At 38.9% G+C, this 19,195-nt stretch overlaps 1 protein-coding gene across 3 annotated transcripts in view; it reads right to left on the bottom strand.

Annotated features, from left to right (window-relative positions):
- TFAP2B (transcription factor AP-2 beta) overlaps positions 1-19,195 on the bottom strand; it is a 31,749-nt gene that overhangs the window by 8,147 nt on the left and 4,407 nt on the right. For all 3 annotated transcript variants that reach the window (XM_069070577.1, XM_069070579.1, XM_069070578.1), the window contains 5 exons: positions 17,686-18,144; positions 12,580-12,640; positions 4,484-4,703; positions 2,912-3,030; positions 360-501 (listed from right to left, as the gene is read on the bottom strand). In XM_069070577.1, the coding sequence (XP_068926678.1) occupies positions 360-501; positions 2,912-3,030; positions 4,484-4,703; positions 12,580-12,640; positions 17,686-18,144 (1,001 nt within the window). The remainder of the gene's footprint in view (positions 1-359; positions 502-2,911; positions 3,031-4,483; positions 4,704-12,579; positions 12,641-17,685; positions 18,145-19,195) is intronic.

Raw genomic sequence — 19,195 nt, 5'->3', positions numbered from 1 at the left:
GAAGGAAGGAAGGAAGGAAGGAAGGAAGGAAGGAAGGAAGGAAGGAAGGAAGGAAGGGAGGGAGGGAGGGAGGGAGGGAGGGAGGGAGGGAGGAAAAATAGATCCCCGGGGCTGGTACCATTATTCATTTTCACCTTTTTCCCACATCCAAACCGGCATCCCAGAGAGATACAGCGATACAGTAGTGCCGCACAGGGCCTACATACAAAGAGATGGAACTAGAGATCGCTTTCCGGGAGAAAATTCCTCCACTGACTGCTCTAAGATTAAGCGGGTCAAAAATGCAGAACCTCCAAGATCCTATGACTTCAGCTAAAAAAGGCTGGGACCAGAGAAGACTGGGGAACAGTGACACTCACTTTGTAGCCAGAAGCATATTCTTTCGGGAGTGCAGATCACTGGGATCGGTGTGCTGCCTGTTTAGATATTCCGAAACAGCTTTGGCGGGAAATTCAGTTTCACAAATATACCCAAAATCCCGAGCTAAATGAACAGCTTCTCCTGAAAAAAAAAAAAAAAAAAACCAACACATAGAAGCCACGATCAACATGGGATCCTAAACGTGTCCAAGAGGATAGCAGAGATCAGCAACTTCCCCTCCCCACTCTGTAGGGACATAGGAGAGTGGGGAGGCTAGCTACGGTTTTGGAGAGCGGCGGGGAGGTAGGGACGGGGTAGGCGAATGAAAGACTAGCACTTCTTAAAGCAAAGGGGAAAGAAATGTTTCTGCTCCACACCCCCACATCAAGGCCAGCTTCTGAACGTCTTTTCAGCCTGAACTTGATCCTGGTCTTGTCTAAATAGTCAGTTTCAAGGTCCCTGGTATCCCAAGTTTGTCTTAAGAAGGTAACAAGTTATATTCCGAAGCTGCTTCTAAGAGAGAGCTAAAAAGAGCTAAAAGTTGGGCAATTTATTGCCCAACAAGACTCTCTTCCTTGTTTCTTCAGACCCTTTTCCTCCCCGTTTCCAAAGCATTACCAATCCTCCTTTTAAAAATCCAAGTGTCACTACATTTCTCACTCTCTCACCACACTGGAAAAAACTCCAGGTGGCCAAAGATAATACATACATACATACATACATGCACACATGCATTCATGAAAGAAATAATTATTCCAAATTTAATTCTAATTGTCACTTCCCCTGCTAGTCAGGTTTCAGGTTTCTACCCTCCAGAGGTTTGTGTCATCAAACTCCTACTTTCTGCCACCAGAAGACTGGGAGCTGGAGAAAACTAAGGCTCTCGGGGGAGATTCCACTAGCTTTTTTTTCTTTCCTTTTTTTTTTTTTTTTTTTTTTTTTTTTTTTTTTTTTTTCCATGTTCTTTAAAAAAAAACTTTTAAAAAAAAAAAAAAAAACTCTTAAAGCACCGCCTCAGGTGCTCTGGGGGAAGATTCAGAACATGCAAAACAGATACGTCTAATAATTCCACAACCACATTATTTTGAACGAGAGTGACTTACTTTTAAACGTCACTTAAAGGGACTATTAAAGGGAGTTCCCGTAATAGACTAACAGATTAATCAACTTGAGAACTGCTAACCAAGTGGTGGTATTTAAACGGACTTTGGGTTCCTCTTCACTGGGAACCTCACTTCTAAATGATAGGTTGATGCCAACCTTGATTTTTTTTCTTCCTTCCTCCCTCCCTCTCTTCCTTCTTTTTCCCTTCCTTCCTTTTTTCCTCCCTCCCTCCCTCCCTTCCTTTCTTCCTTCCTTTCCTCCTTCCCTCCCTCCCTCCTTCCTTCCTTCCTTCCTTCCTTCCTTCCTTCCTTCCTTCCTTCCATCTTTCCAGCAATGGATATACTAAGTCATGCCTGAACCTGAATGAAATATCTTGCTTATTCAGAATCCATAGTATTATTGAGACAGGTTCATAAATACTCTGGCAATTGTCCAGATGCAGCCTTCAGCACAGGTAACACTTTCAATGAGACATTAAAATGCAGAGCTGCTTTCAACATCTGTGTGAGTAGTTCTTAATCATTGCACATATGATGTCATAATAACAAAAACATCGATTTTTGTTGCATTCATCCATACCCTCAAATTGATTTGACTATAAAATAATGAGACTGAATACACAAGGAATAAGTTTAAGGCCATCAAGCTGATAATTTTGCAGTTGAAAAGTCTATATAACAAAGCATATAATGGACTCCACAACTGCTTCCTGCTAGGACCATTTGAATGGATTTCCTATCCTTTCTCTGTTCACAGATTGAATTTTATATTTACTCCACTGATTTTGCACTGGGTTAGACAGTCTTATTTATTGCACAACACAAGCAGACTGTGCTAAACTAAGGAGTGAATTGGAATGCATATAACTGGCTAGTGAAAAAGCAGAGGATGGTTACTCATAGAGTATTATTGACCCCTTCTGTATTTTCTTCCGGATGCAAAAGGAATCACGAATCTGATTAAGTTATATTTCAGAAATATGTGCAATGTCATCTGCATGGGCAACGACAGCAGGAGTGACATGATGATTCTTAAACTTTCCATTTTATAAGTAAAAAATAAGTTCTGTTTTATTTCCCCAAAATTCTCAGGTGTGTTCCTAAGGCAACATGCTAACTACATCAAATAGAGGTTACATATTGCTACATATTGAGATTCATTCTTGGGATGGGAGATAGAACTGGATGACCTCTGAAGTCTCAGATTTAAATTCTCCGATTATTTTAGTCGAAGAGTTAACTTTCAGTCGCTTCTATGAAATACTGCCTGCACGCTCTCCACCATTATTGAAGTATCTTTGCAGTCTCATCTAATCTGATGCTTGACTTATAGAGGCACAAAAATTGCAATGATTTCCAGTTAATCACGAAACATGTAAAATGTCAGCCTACAACCAAAATAGTTAAGATCAGCCAGTCTGTAAAATGAACTGCAATTCTCTGCTTACCTTCCACCAGGGAGGTGAGTAAAGTGACATTTGCGGCTTTGCGCCTGCCCGCGGGTAAATTCAAACCGATTTTTTCTAGCCTTTCTCGCAAAGATCTCCCCCCATTTTTCGATTTGGCTCTGAAATTGCAAGAATTAACATTCTGATTAACCTCAGAGTGTTCCTGAAACAAAGTTTAGACTTAGCAATCTAAAGACCACTGGAGCTTGAAGAGGTTTTAACTTGAGGTTAGCACATTTTCCCCCCTTTCCTTTTGGTTGTTTGCTGATAGTTTGCTGAGGTTTGCTTAATTTCTGCAATACAGGACATTTTAAAAATTGAGTAGTTTTCTTTTATCTCCGGAGAACAAATGATACCAGATGGGAATCATTACTGTGTAGGTACTAATATAAGTCCAGAGAAGGTAAAACTTGCACACGCACACACAGAGAGAGTTATTTTCTTTTAGACAAGTCGCTGAATCAGGAAATACACAAATAAGTATTTGTGAAGAGCTCCCGAGCCTTTACAACCTACCTGTCCATTCTCTTTCCTTATAAAGTCCCATTGCCCTGTGAAGGAAGCAAGGGAGATACACCGTCCAGATAAGGTAGAGAATTCACTGTATTAACAGGTGACAAAATCAAGGAAAAGGAGAAGGGGCAGTTTTACTAGGGAATGAAGTGAGTAAATGGCAGGCTTATCATTATATCTATCTATACACATACATGTTATACAAGTATGTACATGTGTTGGTTGGGTGGATGACGGATTGAGAAAGTAAAACTTTTAAAGGAATTCCTAAACTCAGTTGGGGGGATATCGCCATATTACCAGTATACTTGAATCAAAGAGGACTGAGGGTAAAAGGGACAAGAAAGCATTCACCAATAGGAAGACCATGGTAACTGGGTCTAGGCATTGAGAGCCCTAAGAAACCAAATCTACCTAGTTCTTCTCTCTTCATTATGAACAGAAATGGACAGAGACTCCTTTACTCCCAAGACTGTTATTGGAATGCTTTTTTTCATTAAATATTTCATCAAAGGGGAACTCTGATCATCTGACTGTGAAATAAGCCACCAGAGAAAAAGTCTCTTTTGTCACTGTTGAGGAACAACGGATGTGTAAGCACATATTGAGTTTATGCGAACGAGTCATTGGTGAAAAGGAAGAAACTCTTAGGGTGCTGTACAGGCACCGCTAAAGAGGACAGAACAAGAAAGACAGACACCAAAAATCAGTCACACAGAAAACGACCAAAAAAAAAAAAAAGGAACACCCTTGCAGTGCTGTGATCTGATTTAATTTGAGAAAATTTCATAGTTCTGTGCCGTGTGAGCGTGCGCGTGTGCGCATGTGCGTGTGTGTTTGGGTTCCTGAGCACGTGCTTGCCTTGGATACACCATTTACGTCTTGGTATCTACAATTCATTTCCATGTTTCCGGAAGACATCACTTAGTCTTTGCCTCCTATGCCCCACTCCCCAATCCGAAGCAAAAATAACAGACTCTCTAACAATTTCTTCTGTACGGTAACGTCACAAGGGGAGGTGTGGGTCGGGAGAACATATTGGTTGCTGAGAAGTTTTACCTTCGCAGAACTCCGCCAAGGAGAGAAGCGTTCAGGCATTCAGGAGGGGAGAGACGTCTTTGAACTTCCCCCACAGTCACTTTGTACTTTGAGGTTGAACTGAGCAGGGACAGACGACCAGGAACAGAACAAAACACCTCGCCTGTATTAACCGACATCCCTCCCAGGAAGCCATCTTTGTTCATCATCAGAGAAGTGACAGATTTGGGAGGAACTGGAACTGGGAAGAAAAATAACAATAATAAAGCACATAATAAAGGTAGCCAAGAAATTAAAATCTATGCCCAGGTTACAGGGTAACATCCCTCCCCCACCTTTCTCTAGCTAACTAGGTGAAGGAAGCAGAAAAGTGCAGTCTTGTTTGTTGATTTGGCACAGTAGTTCTAAAAGGTAAAAATTAAATGGACAGACAGCACTCTACAGAAAAGTCTCCAAAATCCAATTGGATGAAAATATTATTTTGTATTGATTCTGCTAATTTCACCTTCACTATGACCTTATTCATTAAGGAAACAGTTACTGGAGGTATCTTTCCATGAGAGTGAAATAAAAAGAATGGACTAAATCTCTTAGAAAGAATTGTAGCCAAGTTGATTATTCTTTACTACAGTCTAAGCTACGATAGAGACAGAAAGGACTGTGGCTATGGGGCCCATCAACTCAGAATACAAGCACGCTTGTTACAAAGCTTAGTTGGGAATTTGGGTTTGAATAAAAAGAACTTTAAAGATTCTTTAAAGTATGGGTAAAAAAAGACTGTTCTAGAAACACATACAAAGGATTTAAATTCTAAGTGAAAACAGTTCCCTTGGTGACATGAATTATGTTTAAAAATTAATCTAAATAACTACCTCATAATTTTTTCAAGGAGTTAGAATTTACAACAGGTGTTCTATCAACCCATCACTTTCCTTTTTTTTATGATGTTAGGGGGTGGCCTTCCTGAGGTTGCTTCATCGTGGCAAGAAATTGATAACAAATCGGAATTGACAGCTATTTGCCACTGCAACTAAGATGTATTCCAGCTCTCCAGGCTGAATTTTTCTTTTAATCCTATTTTTATTTTCTTGTTTTCTGTGCAAGATTGGTAGGAAATAACAAGGAAGGGAAAGGAAGGTAAGGTAAGAAGAACTTTATGTTGTAATTATTAAGCAAGCAACATAATCAGACTTCCTGCTCCCAGAAATTTATATTGGCTGGTCTCCATCCCTCTTTATATGCTGTTAGGGTGAATAGATAGGTGTCTTCTCTTAGGTGATGTCTTTAGGTAATGCTCAATTTAAGGTGACCCCCCAAATTCCAATCTAGGTGGAAAGGGGCTCATCTCTCCCTGAAATTTAGGACCTGAAGAATACCCTAACCTCACCCCATCCATGTAGTCAATCTCTTTATGCCACCTGGATCTGAGAATCCTAGTATGTTATGCCATCTGAAAGTTTCATAATTTCAGTTTCACAGACTAGGTACAGAAGAACTTCACCATTGTTATAGCTTGTTGCTCACTACCACAGAACTTCACAATCAGAACCTTGTGACAACCTAGAGTCCCCTTAAAAGACATCCCAAAATTACAAATATATTGCTCCATGCAAATCTATATAGCTTCTGCTCTAGAAAGTCTACACCAACTATGATAGGCTTTTCAAGTCAAAAACTAGACCTAAGAGTCACACAGACTTTTCAGGGCTCTAAGTCTATTGTATGTTTTAAGGTAGGTTTTTCTCCTTTCTCTTCTCTACTCCCATCTCTCTCTCCACTAAAATTAGTCCAGAGCACAGAATACTCCATCCCAACTGATTGTTTGAAAGAGAGCAATAAAAGAAAAAAGATGGAGAGTAGATACGATTCACCAATGTTTGACTTTCTAAGTGTATTCTGAAAGGCTGTCTTCACTCCAGGGTCCCTCACCTTTCTCTCAGCAGTGAATATTTTCATCTGAGAATAGCCCAATGAAAACACTCTAGGGGTTGAAAATGAAATTTGAAATTTAAAGTGACCCAAGTTAAAGTCAATCTGTTTATCTAAAGACTGTGTTAGGCATGGCCTGTCTTTCTATTCCTCCACCCAACCAACTTTAATATACTTTTATTTGGACAGCAGCACCTATTTGGATACATCAGAGAGATGCATGGCCTGTGAATTCCCCAAGGCAACATAAACAAGTGCTCTAGAACACTTGAAAAGTGCATTAGATAAGCCTGGAAGAAATATTCAACCTTACAATTTACCAGCATCCTTTTCTCTGCTCTTTGGCACACTCAATATTTTTGGAATTTTTAAATAGAACTTTTCAAACCTCCAAATTTAACATGATGTAACAAATAAGTTGAACAAAATCTTATTTTTTGCCCAATGTAATCTCCCATCATCTTCAATTGAAATAACATAGGAGAAATCTGGGTTTTTAATAGCCAACCTCCTCTGTTATGGGATTTCTCCCCCCACGCCAAGTTCATGTCTTGCTTTCCACAGGCCATGAAATAAAATCCATTGGGATATCTTAAAATCCCCTGAGATATATGATATTATTACATTTGGGAAGTTCCAGAGACACAGTCTCTTGAAAAACCATAGCTCTAGAGACATTTATAACCTTCCCTCTAATTTAGCTATTGTTAATTACCTGATTTACCTGACAAGAGCCAGTTCCTTTGGGGAATATATTTCACTACCTCCCACGTGTGCACAAGAAGGTATGTGTGCATCTATGCATATATATTAGCATTTAAATACTACTGATTTAATCAGCCATCAAAAGTGCCTAATGAATGGAGTGGCTTCATTTACGAAGAAACATGAATGCATGTATGTACCTACCTATATTATTTTGTGTATTTTTTTTTGTTCTGCTTCTGATTTCGAATTTGTTTCAAGTGTCAAAATAATTTTCCCAGCCCTCACACATAGCCCCAGACTTCTTTTCCGATTTTAACCCTTTCTATTGAATATGATTTCTCTCCTATTTCCCTAGAGCATTCTTTCCCATTCCAAATTCTCTGCTCCATTATCACCTGTCTACACCCCAGCCCACTTTGCTGGAGCCTGATTAACCTAATATTTTATACTCTTTTCTTTTTCCTTCCGTTTCCCCACAGCTTATCAATAAACCGACAGAGCAACAGTGCCCGGTTGATTTGTTAGTAATTATGAGCATACTGTTCTAGCGCACGAATCTCTAGATGAGTGAGATAGGTTTAAAACGACAGCAGGAAATGGTAAAGAAATGGAGCATAGCAAAACTCAGCGTGAAGCTTTCAGTTCTTTACATGTTTACAATTTTCTGTGCATACATTAAAGCTGAGTGGTTCCCCCGCCCCACCCCCACCACCAATCCCGCCCCTAGTTCTTTACTAGATTGCACAGGCAACTTCAAGATTAAGAAAGTACAAAAACTCTTTTAATCTAACCCTTTATTTCCACATAAGAGGGAGGTGGGGATAAACGTTCATTAAACAATCAATATTTCATTACAGTAACCAAAGCTTCATTTAAGAGGAAGGGGGGATGAATCAAAGGAAAATATAACTTTAATGAACTACCTAAAATAGTGTTAATATTGTGACTGTTACTTTTCACACACTTAGCTCAGTGCCTAGCACATAGTGATCGCTTAATAAATGTTTGCTGATTGATTGGAATCTCTACTTTGGGTTCCTCTGGCTGACTGAGAAGTCTGAACTCATTCTAATTGTTCCTTGTATTAATTTAATACTGGACATGGGGCGAGTAAGGTGTATTAGAACGGAATATTGTAAGGCCCCCTGGCAAGACAAAAGTTACCTGAAAGAAGTCTTCGCTATTAAAAAAATCAAGTGGACATGGCTCTTTGGAAGTCTTCCAAAGAGTCAGCCCCTCTCGGAAATGGTTCCTCAGATCCTAGTTCCCTCCTTTCCCTACACCGGCACCACTTTCTATTCCACCCTAGGACAAAATTGTATTCTGCTTCGATGGTACTTGAGAGGATCTTTGCCCAAAGGGGACAGCTTACTTTCGGGAGAAAATCAGCTCCCAAGAAGGAAACCTGATACAAAAGTTTCGTCTCATACTGCAGCTATCTGTGATTTTATTACTTGGCTGGCTGTAATAAGATCTTTTTTTGCACTTCGAATGTGGTTATTGTGGTCCATTTTAGCGATGGGAAAAAAAAAAAAACCTAGGGGTTGGGATGTGTGTGGTATCTTTCGAAGTGATTGGACGGACACTTGCAAAAGCATCGACTTTCTCCTGGTGCTTTCACCTTCAAGTAAAATAAAACATTTTCCCATAATTATGCAAAAATACCTTAGGCTTCTTTAGCGCTTAACATTTTGCAAATCACTTTCACACCAAGCCTCGTTTGCTGTCTACCACAGAACCCTGTGAGGCAAGCAAGGAAAACGAAACTTGATTCCTTACTCTAGAAGAAATATAACTTCAGAGAGTGTTAAGTGACTTGTGCAAGGTCACACAACTAGTCAGAGGAAGGGGCAGAATCGGAATGTAGATTTTCATCGTTATAAACCCAATTCAATGCGTTTCTACCACACCTTTTTTTTCTGCTAAAGAAAAATATACAATAATTTTATGCTGGGGGGGGGGGGAGGAATTGTGAATACTGTTCATCGAGAAAAATAAAGAGAAAAGTTGAAAAGAAACCAAGAAAACAAAAACCGAAACGGATAGGTGACTATCCACTGCAACAATATATGAACTTTGGACTTAAACCACGTCAGAATTTCCAGGGTGTCAAATGACACGTTTCTGTGCTCTGGGGTGTCAAACAAATTGTCTTTTGGTTTCTTAATGCGGATAATATTTTGAAAGGAGAGTTGAGTTTTTGGGGAACGTGTTATGATAATGGTGATTATTTCCATAAGCAAGGCTCCCCCCACCTTCCTGATCTTAATGGAACTAAGAGTTAAGAATGATTTTTTAATGTCTCGTTGGATTTTTAGACTGTTAATGTACCGCATCCTTCTCATTATTACTTTATTGATTGCTCATTGACCAGCCCCCTTCAAATCGTATTAACCACCCTCTGCCAGTTTAGATTAGGAGAGTTTAAAAAGCACCTTTCATTATCGCCCCCCCACCCCCACCCCACAATGTAGTTCAGACTTGGCAGCTTAATGTTAGCTCTAATGGGGCAGCTCAGAGATGAGGGGCCACGGTCCCTGCCTATTGCATTAATAGCTCAAAGGGGGCTAATACAGAAAATTAGCCTTAAACGAGCTCTGGAGATCTTCAAATGAAAGAGCCATTTATCACGCTGGCTACCTTCACTCCACTCGTTTGCTCTCTCTACTGGGAACAACTCATTTCCTCTTAACTAAATTACTTCAGAAATGTCAACTAAGCCCAGATAGCAAACATAACAAGAGAACAAGCCTAGAATCTACGGTAGGACATCAACAGAAATGATAGATTGAATAGGTTAATTTTCCCCCAAAAGCTTTTTTTTTTTTTAAATTACCATTATTCTAGGAAGAAAGAATGTGTGTAAAATACCCAGGTTCATTAGGGTACAATCTCCTGTGATTTCTAGAACATAGAATCCTAGAAGATACTCAGTCTTGGATTAGCTCTTTACCTTCTGTTTCTTGAACCAAACTATTCACAGAAACCTCCAAAAGTATATTAGAATATGCACCAAACAACTCTGTCCCCTGCCAATTATCGTAATTTAATCTACCCAATTCAGAAACCCACCTTTCTCACCCTCTGTATTGCACAATTAACCTGGTGGACACATTCCTGTTAAAGGTTATGATGTGAATAGTCAGAGATGTGGGAAAGAAGAAAGGAAGAATGGACTGAAGAGTAATAAAATCTTAAACTGATTGTTAAGTGGTTGTTTAATTCTTTTACTGTGAATTTAAGATAAAAAAAGTCCTTAGCTTTTCTTCTTGGGATCTTCTCTGCACTTAGTATGACACAGTATTTGTTAAATAAAGTGAACAATAAAACTGACAGCAATTTGTGTGCATTTTTACACAAATAAATTTAAAATTTAAGTTTTGGAACATAATATAATGACATATGATTGTTTTGTTTTGTGTCAGAAAGTTAAGCACAAAACTTTTTAGTATAAAAGTTGTGCCAGTTTAAAAGAGCCAGCAACTTTAAAGCAATATTTTAAAAGATATACTTAATTCTCCCTTATTCATTAAGACATTCATATTTACACACATACTTTATTAATGTATACATACATATAGATGAAAACACAATATGTCATGATATATAGCTTCTGCTACATTCAGTTACAAACTTTAATTCTAAATATTTTCAGACTGCATATTATTACCACTTCTTATTATTCATGTTTTATATGCCCTTCGTAGATTCCACATGCTGTAACTATGCTAGAGTAATGCCAACCGTGCCTGTAGCCAAAATACATAGAAAGTGTTCTTTCTTTATACACACACACACACACACACACACACACACACACACACACACACATACACACACACCACACCCTAGCCCAAATCAAACAAAAGCAAGTCTATGGGAAAAATTTTACCCTTACTACCACAGATATGGGTTTAAAACAAGGAAAACTCCCTCCACAAATCACTAAGCAATTAACCAAAAGGAAAACCCAAGAGACAATGATGTAGATTTGCTGTCAAAGAAGAAGGTATGCTTTACAAAAACTGAAGCATCCCAAGTCAAAACATTCAGCCTGAAAAACATGTAGATTTAAAAGCAAGTCAGCCAAAAGAAAACCCAAGTAACTAAATGGGGGCAAGAAGCAAAATTTAACCAGCACTTCACATAAACAGTTTTCTACCCAATTCTGATACTCAACATCAAGATTCTAAAACCAAATGCCAATATGCCCTCATTCCAACATTTCCTCATTTCATTCTAGAGCAGTTGTTTTTCCCCAGAGCTAGGAGATACGTTATCTCTACCATGCTAAAAGAAAAAGAAAATTTGGAATACATCACCCCATCTTGAATCTGTATTCCACAACCCTTTCAATGTTCTGGCCTTTTGGAACATTATATAGCTTTCCAGAGAATCCTTTCTTGTAAAGACTCTGTGAATTTCATTTGGATCAAATGAATACTAAACTATTGAGACCAGGCATTGTTGACATTAAGCATAAGTATAGACATTCTCCAGGCACTGCTAAAGAACATCCTACAGTATTTAACACTGTATCCTAGAATAACAGTCCTTTTGATAATTAAAGATCTCATTGTTTACACATTTGGGTGTCTAAATTTGTGGTGTGTGAGTGGCATTAGAATATTTCTGCAGCATGCATTCTCCCAGTGCCTGTCAGAGATAAAGAGAGGGGGGGGGGGGGGGGGGGGGGGGGGGGAGGGGGAGAGAGAGAGAGAGAGAGAGAGAGAGAGAGAGAGAGAGAGAGAGAGAAAAGCAGCTGCAATACGCCCGAAATGAGTTATTGTAATTACATTTAATTAGTTTAATTAGTTAATTATTTTGCTTACAGCTGTAAGAGAGACTGCAAACATTTGTTAATATCACATGCCCCTTAACAGTATGGGGTGATTCTGCAGTCACATTAAATCATGTATGCATATGTATGTATAAAGATTTTAAAATGTGCACTGACTGTTTCTTGGGATATGTGTGTTTAGCAAATACATTTGGCACAATAAGAAAATCATAACCCATAATGGAATCTTCACCTTCCTAAAATTCTAAGTTGAAATCAAGAATTACAAAAGAGTAAAAAAAAAGAAAATAAACTACTATGGCATTGTCTCTGCAAACTCCAATTATTGCATATTTTTCAAATAAGGATTTCCTAGCTAGTCACAATCCTGATCGTGAGCTCAATTGCAAGAACACATTTAAGGTCCTTTTTTCTCTTTAGATGACTATATGACCAGGAAAATGGCAACAGTATCTCTTCCTTCCCCCTCTCTTTCTCTTCCTTCCCTCCCTTCAAACTTCTCCCCCTTCCAACCTAACTTCCAATTCCACACAGTCAGTCAAGTCAATCACTAGGGGCATATCATTGTGGACATAGATTTATGTCTCATAGGATAAAAGAATTTTCTCAAAGTGATAACATATTATAAAGTCATTAATACACAATAAAAGTTGGTCTGCTTTGGGGAGATAATCCATACCTTTTTTAATGACAGACTGGTCCAATAGATTCATGCCGCTGTTATTGGCATCTTCAACTGACTGTGAATATAAAAACATCACTATTCAAATTGACTGGATATTAAAGAATCACACACATAAATCATGTCATCCCAAACTGGAGTTTCTGTTATTTCCATTTATATTAATTCACAAAGGGAGGTGGTTTATTATTATTATTATTACCCCCAAATTGACATGGAAATGAAATTCACCCAAATGATACAATCTTGCAGTGGAAGAAGAAAAGAGGTGAAAGCCATCTGGGGTACAATATTGAGTTTTGTTATCATATAACACATAGATAATCCATGGATGTTTTTGCATCCAATAAGCCTTTTATATCATTTGCTTTTAAAGATTACAGCAGTTTGACAACAGCTGTAAGATCTATATGATTTTAAGAAGATTATAAAGGACCATTTTTCTTTTTACTTTTATCCCCCTGCATCTTAATAACTCAAGGACAATTTCTTATATATATATATATATGTATATATATATATATATATATATATATATATATATATATATAGTTTACATTATGGGATTTTAATTAAAGTCTGAGCAATTTGGAGTGGAATGCAAACAGAAACACATAGGAACACGTTTGTAAGCAAACAGGACCTCACAACTATTATAGTTAGTACATGTTCTCTGTGCATGTGTGAGCGTCTCATTGCGCAATGAGAAAAATATGAGCCTGAATAATTTACTTGCTTTATTCCCAACAAGGGTGTAAGAAGCACACCTGTTAGGAAGGTGTTCCTTCTAGATGACATAAACCAACCACTCTTTTCCTTCCCATTCCCAAATAAAATCCTAAGTCGAGCTCAAGTAATTGCAAATAAGAGTGTTCTATCTTACCTATAAAATTGCCTCAGAGAATTAAGGTTAGATACAACTATTTGCAACAAATTTCTAATTGCTTATTGGGGGGTTCATTTGTCAATTTTGATTCCAGTATAAATATGCTTTATAGAAATATCAATCTTGAATGTAATGTACACTTAAAAATTATTTCTTATATTAACTAAATGGAATATGAACATGATCACTTATATGATTACCTGAATACACATTTGACCTTTGAATTTGATTTTCTATAGGGGGAACTCCTAAATATATTTCTTAAACTAACAGATACTTTGCCTGGTCCCTGAGTTCTCCTATTTTAGCCCAGCTTCCTCAGTTCCCTTAGAGTGCTATAAGCAGAAAGCAAAATATTTCAGAGTAAGATTATATGGTTCAAAAGTGTCTCTATGTCATCATGGAGCAATACATAACTGGAACTCTATACCATTCTCCTGCAATATCCTCTCTGTGTGTTTAATGCAGGTAAACAAGTGTGTGTGTGTGTGTGTGTGTGTGTAGTCAGAAATACACTAATAAAAAATAATCTAAGCAAATGGTGTGGCATTATGTGAGCAAGGTGGCTTTGTAAAAAGCTACTTTCCTGTCATAAGATAAATGAACAAAGTTGGCATCCTTAGAAAATAAATTGTAGTGTTGCAATTACTACATCATTACCTCCCTTTCCTTATGAAATATAAATAGATTTTAATCCCTCTAGTGATATATACACACATGACATATCTATCTATGTCTGTGAGGAGATTTATAAAGGGGAAGAAACACATTTCTGGGTGTAAAGATGCATACTTAGATCTATACACATGTGTGCATATTTATATGCATATATGTGTCTTATATATACATATATATTACGCTTCATCAGCAACGTGGGTTAGTTGTTGTAGTTAATGAGAAGACTCTTGTCTGATTTTCTATCTAATTACGGCCGCCTGCTGGGTTTTTGTACAGGATATTCACGCAGCATGCTGGCACTTAATAGTCACAGAGAGGATCGTAAAGATTTAATTAGGACTGCATGCGGAAACGTGGAAAAACAACTCAGACTTTTAATTACTAGACTTCTTTAGTTAAAAGTGATACCAGGGGTTGCTTTAAGAGACTAGGATCCTTTCTATCCAGCCCTACCCCCACTCCACCTCCAAGTTAACTTTCTTGTATGCTTAGGTAGTAGTGGAGAGGAAAGAGACAGGAACCGGAAAGTAAGTGTTGTCTACAAAGTCAAGACATCTAAAAAAGATACTGTTATCCTCTCTCTCTCTCTCTCTCTCTCTCTCTCTCTCTCTCTCTCTCTCTCTCTCTCTCTCTCTCTCTCTCTCGTCCCTGAGTTCACACACACACACACACAATGAGTGAAATGTAGCATACCCAGAACCCAAACAACGATTTGCTGGTTTAATAGCCCCTGAGAGTAAATTGAAATAGATATTGACAGGGTTTTATAGTTGCATTAAAAAAAAATATTAGAAGCATTTGGTTAATTAGCTCCCCTCCCCCCAGTCTGGGCCATTGCCCTTCGTGTGAGTCAATGTGTCTTTTCACTAAAACAGTCCCATGCTTTCTCTATCAGGTATGAAAGCTGGGAGAGGCGGGAATGGGAAGTTCGTGTGTTCATTTTTGCGTCTACCATAGAAGACAGATCTGTGAACAATGAATGATTCGATTTTCCTTTGCGTTTTTCCCCCGATAAGGCAGATGCTCAGCCTCTGGGCTAAAGCCCTGACCTTACAGACCCTGTAATTAACCCTTTTCCAAAAAGAACAAACGCCTACACCCTAATTCTCAGTGGTAACTGGTTGTTGGAAGGACACACGTACATTTAGGAATACAAGTAAAATTCCATTCACAACCACGTAAGAGGACCTTGAATCATTCTCTAGAGAAGCATTAGGTTTATTCACCTATAGCAATTATGTTCTGCCCTCCCTTAGTTTTGCTTCCCTTTCTTTTGGTCTCTGTCAACTGAACGGCCTCTTCCACTTATAACACACCTTAGGAAACTAAAGTCATCACAGCTGAGTAAGTGAAACCATTTTCCTCTGCCATCATCTCACTTCTAAAAGGGGGTGGGAGTGGCAGAGGGTGGGAATTTGGGGCGGAGGGAGTCAACAGAGAGTGGGAAGAAGGAGGGGGTGAATCCTTTATGGAACAAATCGTTTCAGAGTACTGGTGCGTCTCCCGCTAGCTGTGGAAAATAGTTCCCAAGAACTGTTTTGCAACGTGAAAACTCTTCATTTAAAATCCTCAAGGAGCTGGGGAAAGAGTCAAAGTAGGGATGGAAATCACCCCTGAATTCGATAATCGTTCAGACACTTCGATGGAAGGAGCTCTTCCTTTGCGAAAGTACTTATCTACTGACTGCTTTCCTCCAAGTGGAACCCTTAGCTTTGCTTCCATTTTCGAATGTTGATATCATTTCCCCAAAGCAGTTCTCCTAAACCTGACTCTATCATCCCAAGAATTCGTTCAAAAAGTCAAATTTACATGCTATTTCGACCAAGACCAAAGGAAAAACAAAATAAACAACAAAACTTATCTCTTAACCTCCACCTCAACCCTCAGACAAAAAAGGTGGAATGAAAATAGCTGCAAGATCTTAAACTATTCCAAAGAATATTAATAATACAACTTAAGTAAAACATTCCTTTCCGAGGCACGGACTGTGACAGAACTATTATCATCATCAATAATATGTTAGTATATACATTCATTATTCAACACTTCGAACTTTATTCATTCAGAAAGATTAATTTAAAAAATAGTTTGCTTTATGTTGGCTGATTCATTATAAAATTAAATATAGTCTTTATTCTAACATGCTTAATGTATCTGGAAACATATAGTCAAACTAGGTTAAATAAGTAAAACTATATGATTCTTTTCTACCGACAAAATTCTTTAGGCATAACAACCTGGAAGTCTGTACCTTCTTCCCGAATAATAAACAAATGACTGTGAAATTCCCTTAAAAAAAAACACCCAATAAACTCAATATTATGGACCACACATATAGCCTTCGATGTCGTCCCAACATGTTAAGTGTTTAAATATATACAGATTAAATAAGATGAGGGCAAACCATTTCATCTTCCTTTTACTTTCATTTGTCTTCAATAATTTTAATACAAATATGCATTCTATATGCAACTAAGCTTCAGTGTCTAAGTTCTAAAGTGCCAATTAAGTATCGGACAAATTCATCTTATCCTGAGACATTTTAGATTATGGAAAACAGAGTCCTGAATAGAATCCCCCAGATTGTTTATAATGCATCACTTCTTGACTGTTTCTTTGTTTGGTTTCACAAATTAATCTCCACATACCCAGACCCCATTGTGTAGGTTTACAGATGGGAGAGAAATTGTTCTGAGGCTTTGTTTTAAACACTAAAACACGTGATGTCTTTGCACATGGGAGAAATGGGATGGGGGGGGGGAGAGTGTATTGGACATAGAGGTCGGAAATACCGCTCCCGAAAACTGTTGGTACACAAAAAGAAGAGAATAAAAGACAACCCACGTGCTATCCAGGACTCACCCAAATGAACTGACACTTTCTGGCCCTCCCATAATGCCTTAAATGTTTGCTTGCCCACCCTGCTCTCTTTCTCAGAAATTGGTCTTTAATTTGTCATCCCAAATTACCTGTAAGAGTCAGTCTATACCCTACACTATAGGAGAATCCCGGCTTGGACATATGTAGACTTTTCACAGGACTCCCTGAAGGTGTGTTTGTCATCAAAGCAGCTTTAACTGTTCTCTAAAGACAGGTATCAACTAAAGGAAAGTCTCTCATCTTCTTCCATTCTGGAGGTCTCGTTTTTTACTTACTAATTTAAAGTTATTTGTTTCTGGATGTGTTTGAAAGAGACTGCCATTCTCTGTTCAAAGCACCATAAAAAATACGCAGAAAGGGGGTGCTGAAGGAGGGAAAATATTCTCATTTCTGGACATTATATCCTAAAAGATAATCTTCCCTATGTCTAATTTCTCAAGACTTTTGGTGTCCATAACTTAACCCCCAGAATTTACCACTTTATGTGACAAGTTGCATATTATAGGCCTCCATTTATAACTTCTCTTTCTATAAAGATTCAAAACTCAGAACCTTGGCAAAAATGATGGAGAAAACTCGCGCCTCTCCCTCCTTCAGCCCTGCCCCTTTTTCCTTCCGAAGCACCCTCCCACCTTCCCTTCCCATCACACTCTTCTTACCTGAACGTCTTCCATTCCTGGGTGTCCGATGCCATGCAAAGAGAGACTGTCTCCCATGCCGGAGTCCAGTCCGTGGTGGGCCGAATGTAACAGCACATCAGGCCGCCTGACTGAGTGGTAGTCCCTCCTAGGGTCCAGTCCCGAGAGCTGAGGCAAGGCTGCCCGAGGCTGTGGCAGTAGAGAGCCGGCTTCTGACCCCACTTCTTGCCTCTGCCTCTGGCCCCAAGGATGCTGCTGGGGTTGGTGCAAGGGATTCAGGGAATAGGGATCATTAACGTGGGAGTAAGGGTCCTGGCTCTGGTGATAGGGAAGCGGCTGATAGGGGGGTGGGAAATAGGGCGGCTGGAAATCCGAGGACGGAGTGTGAGACAACGGAGGGGCGCTTGAGTAGGGTCCCTGGGACACTGAACCCAACTGGGACAGCCTAGAACTGTGGCTGGGGACTCCATCATGCCGGTCCTGAAAGTAAAACAAACAAAAATACAGACAACAAACGGAGAAAAACTGATTAAATATACTAATCACAAAAGAGAAGGACTGAAAGAAAATAAATCAAAGCCAGAAACTTAGACCCAAAGTTCACTCAAATTGCACAAACATGTTCAAAATTTCCTAAAAGCAAAGCACTGAGGGAGAGAAAAGCAAAATGAGAAGGAAAAAGGGGGTGGGGTGGGAAGACGTGTAGATGGTGGTGGAAAAGGGACCAAAACAAAACCCAACTTGTGAGCCTCGGAATAGCAAACCAAGGAAGGAGGGTGAGAAGGAGTGGTGGTAGGGGTGGAGAAGGGGAAGCTACTAAATGCCATAATTAAAAATGTAGGAGTGCTATATATAGTATGTGCTCTTTGCAAGGTTTTGAATCATTTCTCCTAACTATTCAAGGAGCCCAAAGCATGACAAAATAGAATATGAGATGTATATATATTCCGGCTCACCTTCTGTTTAAAATCTCCAACTTAGTCCCTCATTGGAAGTTCAGTCCTAATGACAAGTCACTTATAATAGAACAGAATAACGCTATATTCGCATACTAAAAAGGGTCTGATCGGATTCTCCCCTCTCCCCTCCCCCGAAGGAATTAAACAACTTAAATAGTGTCTGATTTAAATTGATTCCCTTTGAAATAATATCCCCAACCAGTGTTAAATTAAGTTGAACTGTGGTTTCTAGGAGTTATTCCTAAGACCGCTTTTCCATTTCAAACGCTATTATACTCTAGGGTGTGAAAATGGAGGACTTGGAGTTGGGAAGGAGTGGGGGTTGGGGAGGGGGGGTGCAGTCCAACATAGCTTAGTGTGGGTCATAAACTAAACAAAAAGACGGGGAAGAGAGGGAATTAGTAAATCTAACTTTCTTCTGTAAATATGCCATGCTAAAGTAAACCAGTTTTCCTTTGTAGAAACAGTAGTTCAAATCTCTGACAGCCATGGCAAAAAAAAGTTTTTTCTCCCCTGCCTCCCCCTCCCCAGCTGACTTGTTCAGCTCAAACCAAGAACACACAATGCGAAAG

Source organism: Petaurus breviceps, unplaced genomic scaffold (assembly GCF_028583685.1).
Source record: "Petaurus breviceps papuanus isolate PSGF00001 unplaced genomic scaffold, PetGlider_PUasm1.0 90822, whole genome shotgun sequence".
Classification (NCBI taxonomy): Eukaryota; Metazoa; Chordata; class Mammalia; order Diprotodontia; family Petauridae; genus Petaurus; species Petaurus breviceps.
The sequence above is the reverse complement of the archived record's forward strand: the minus strand, read 5'-3'. Positions and strand labels throughout refer to the sequence as shown.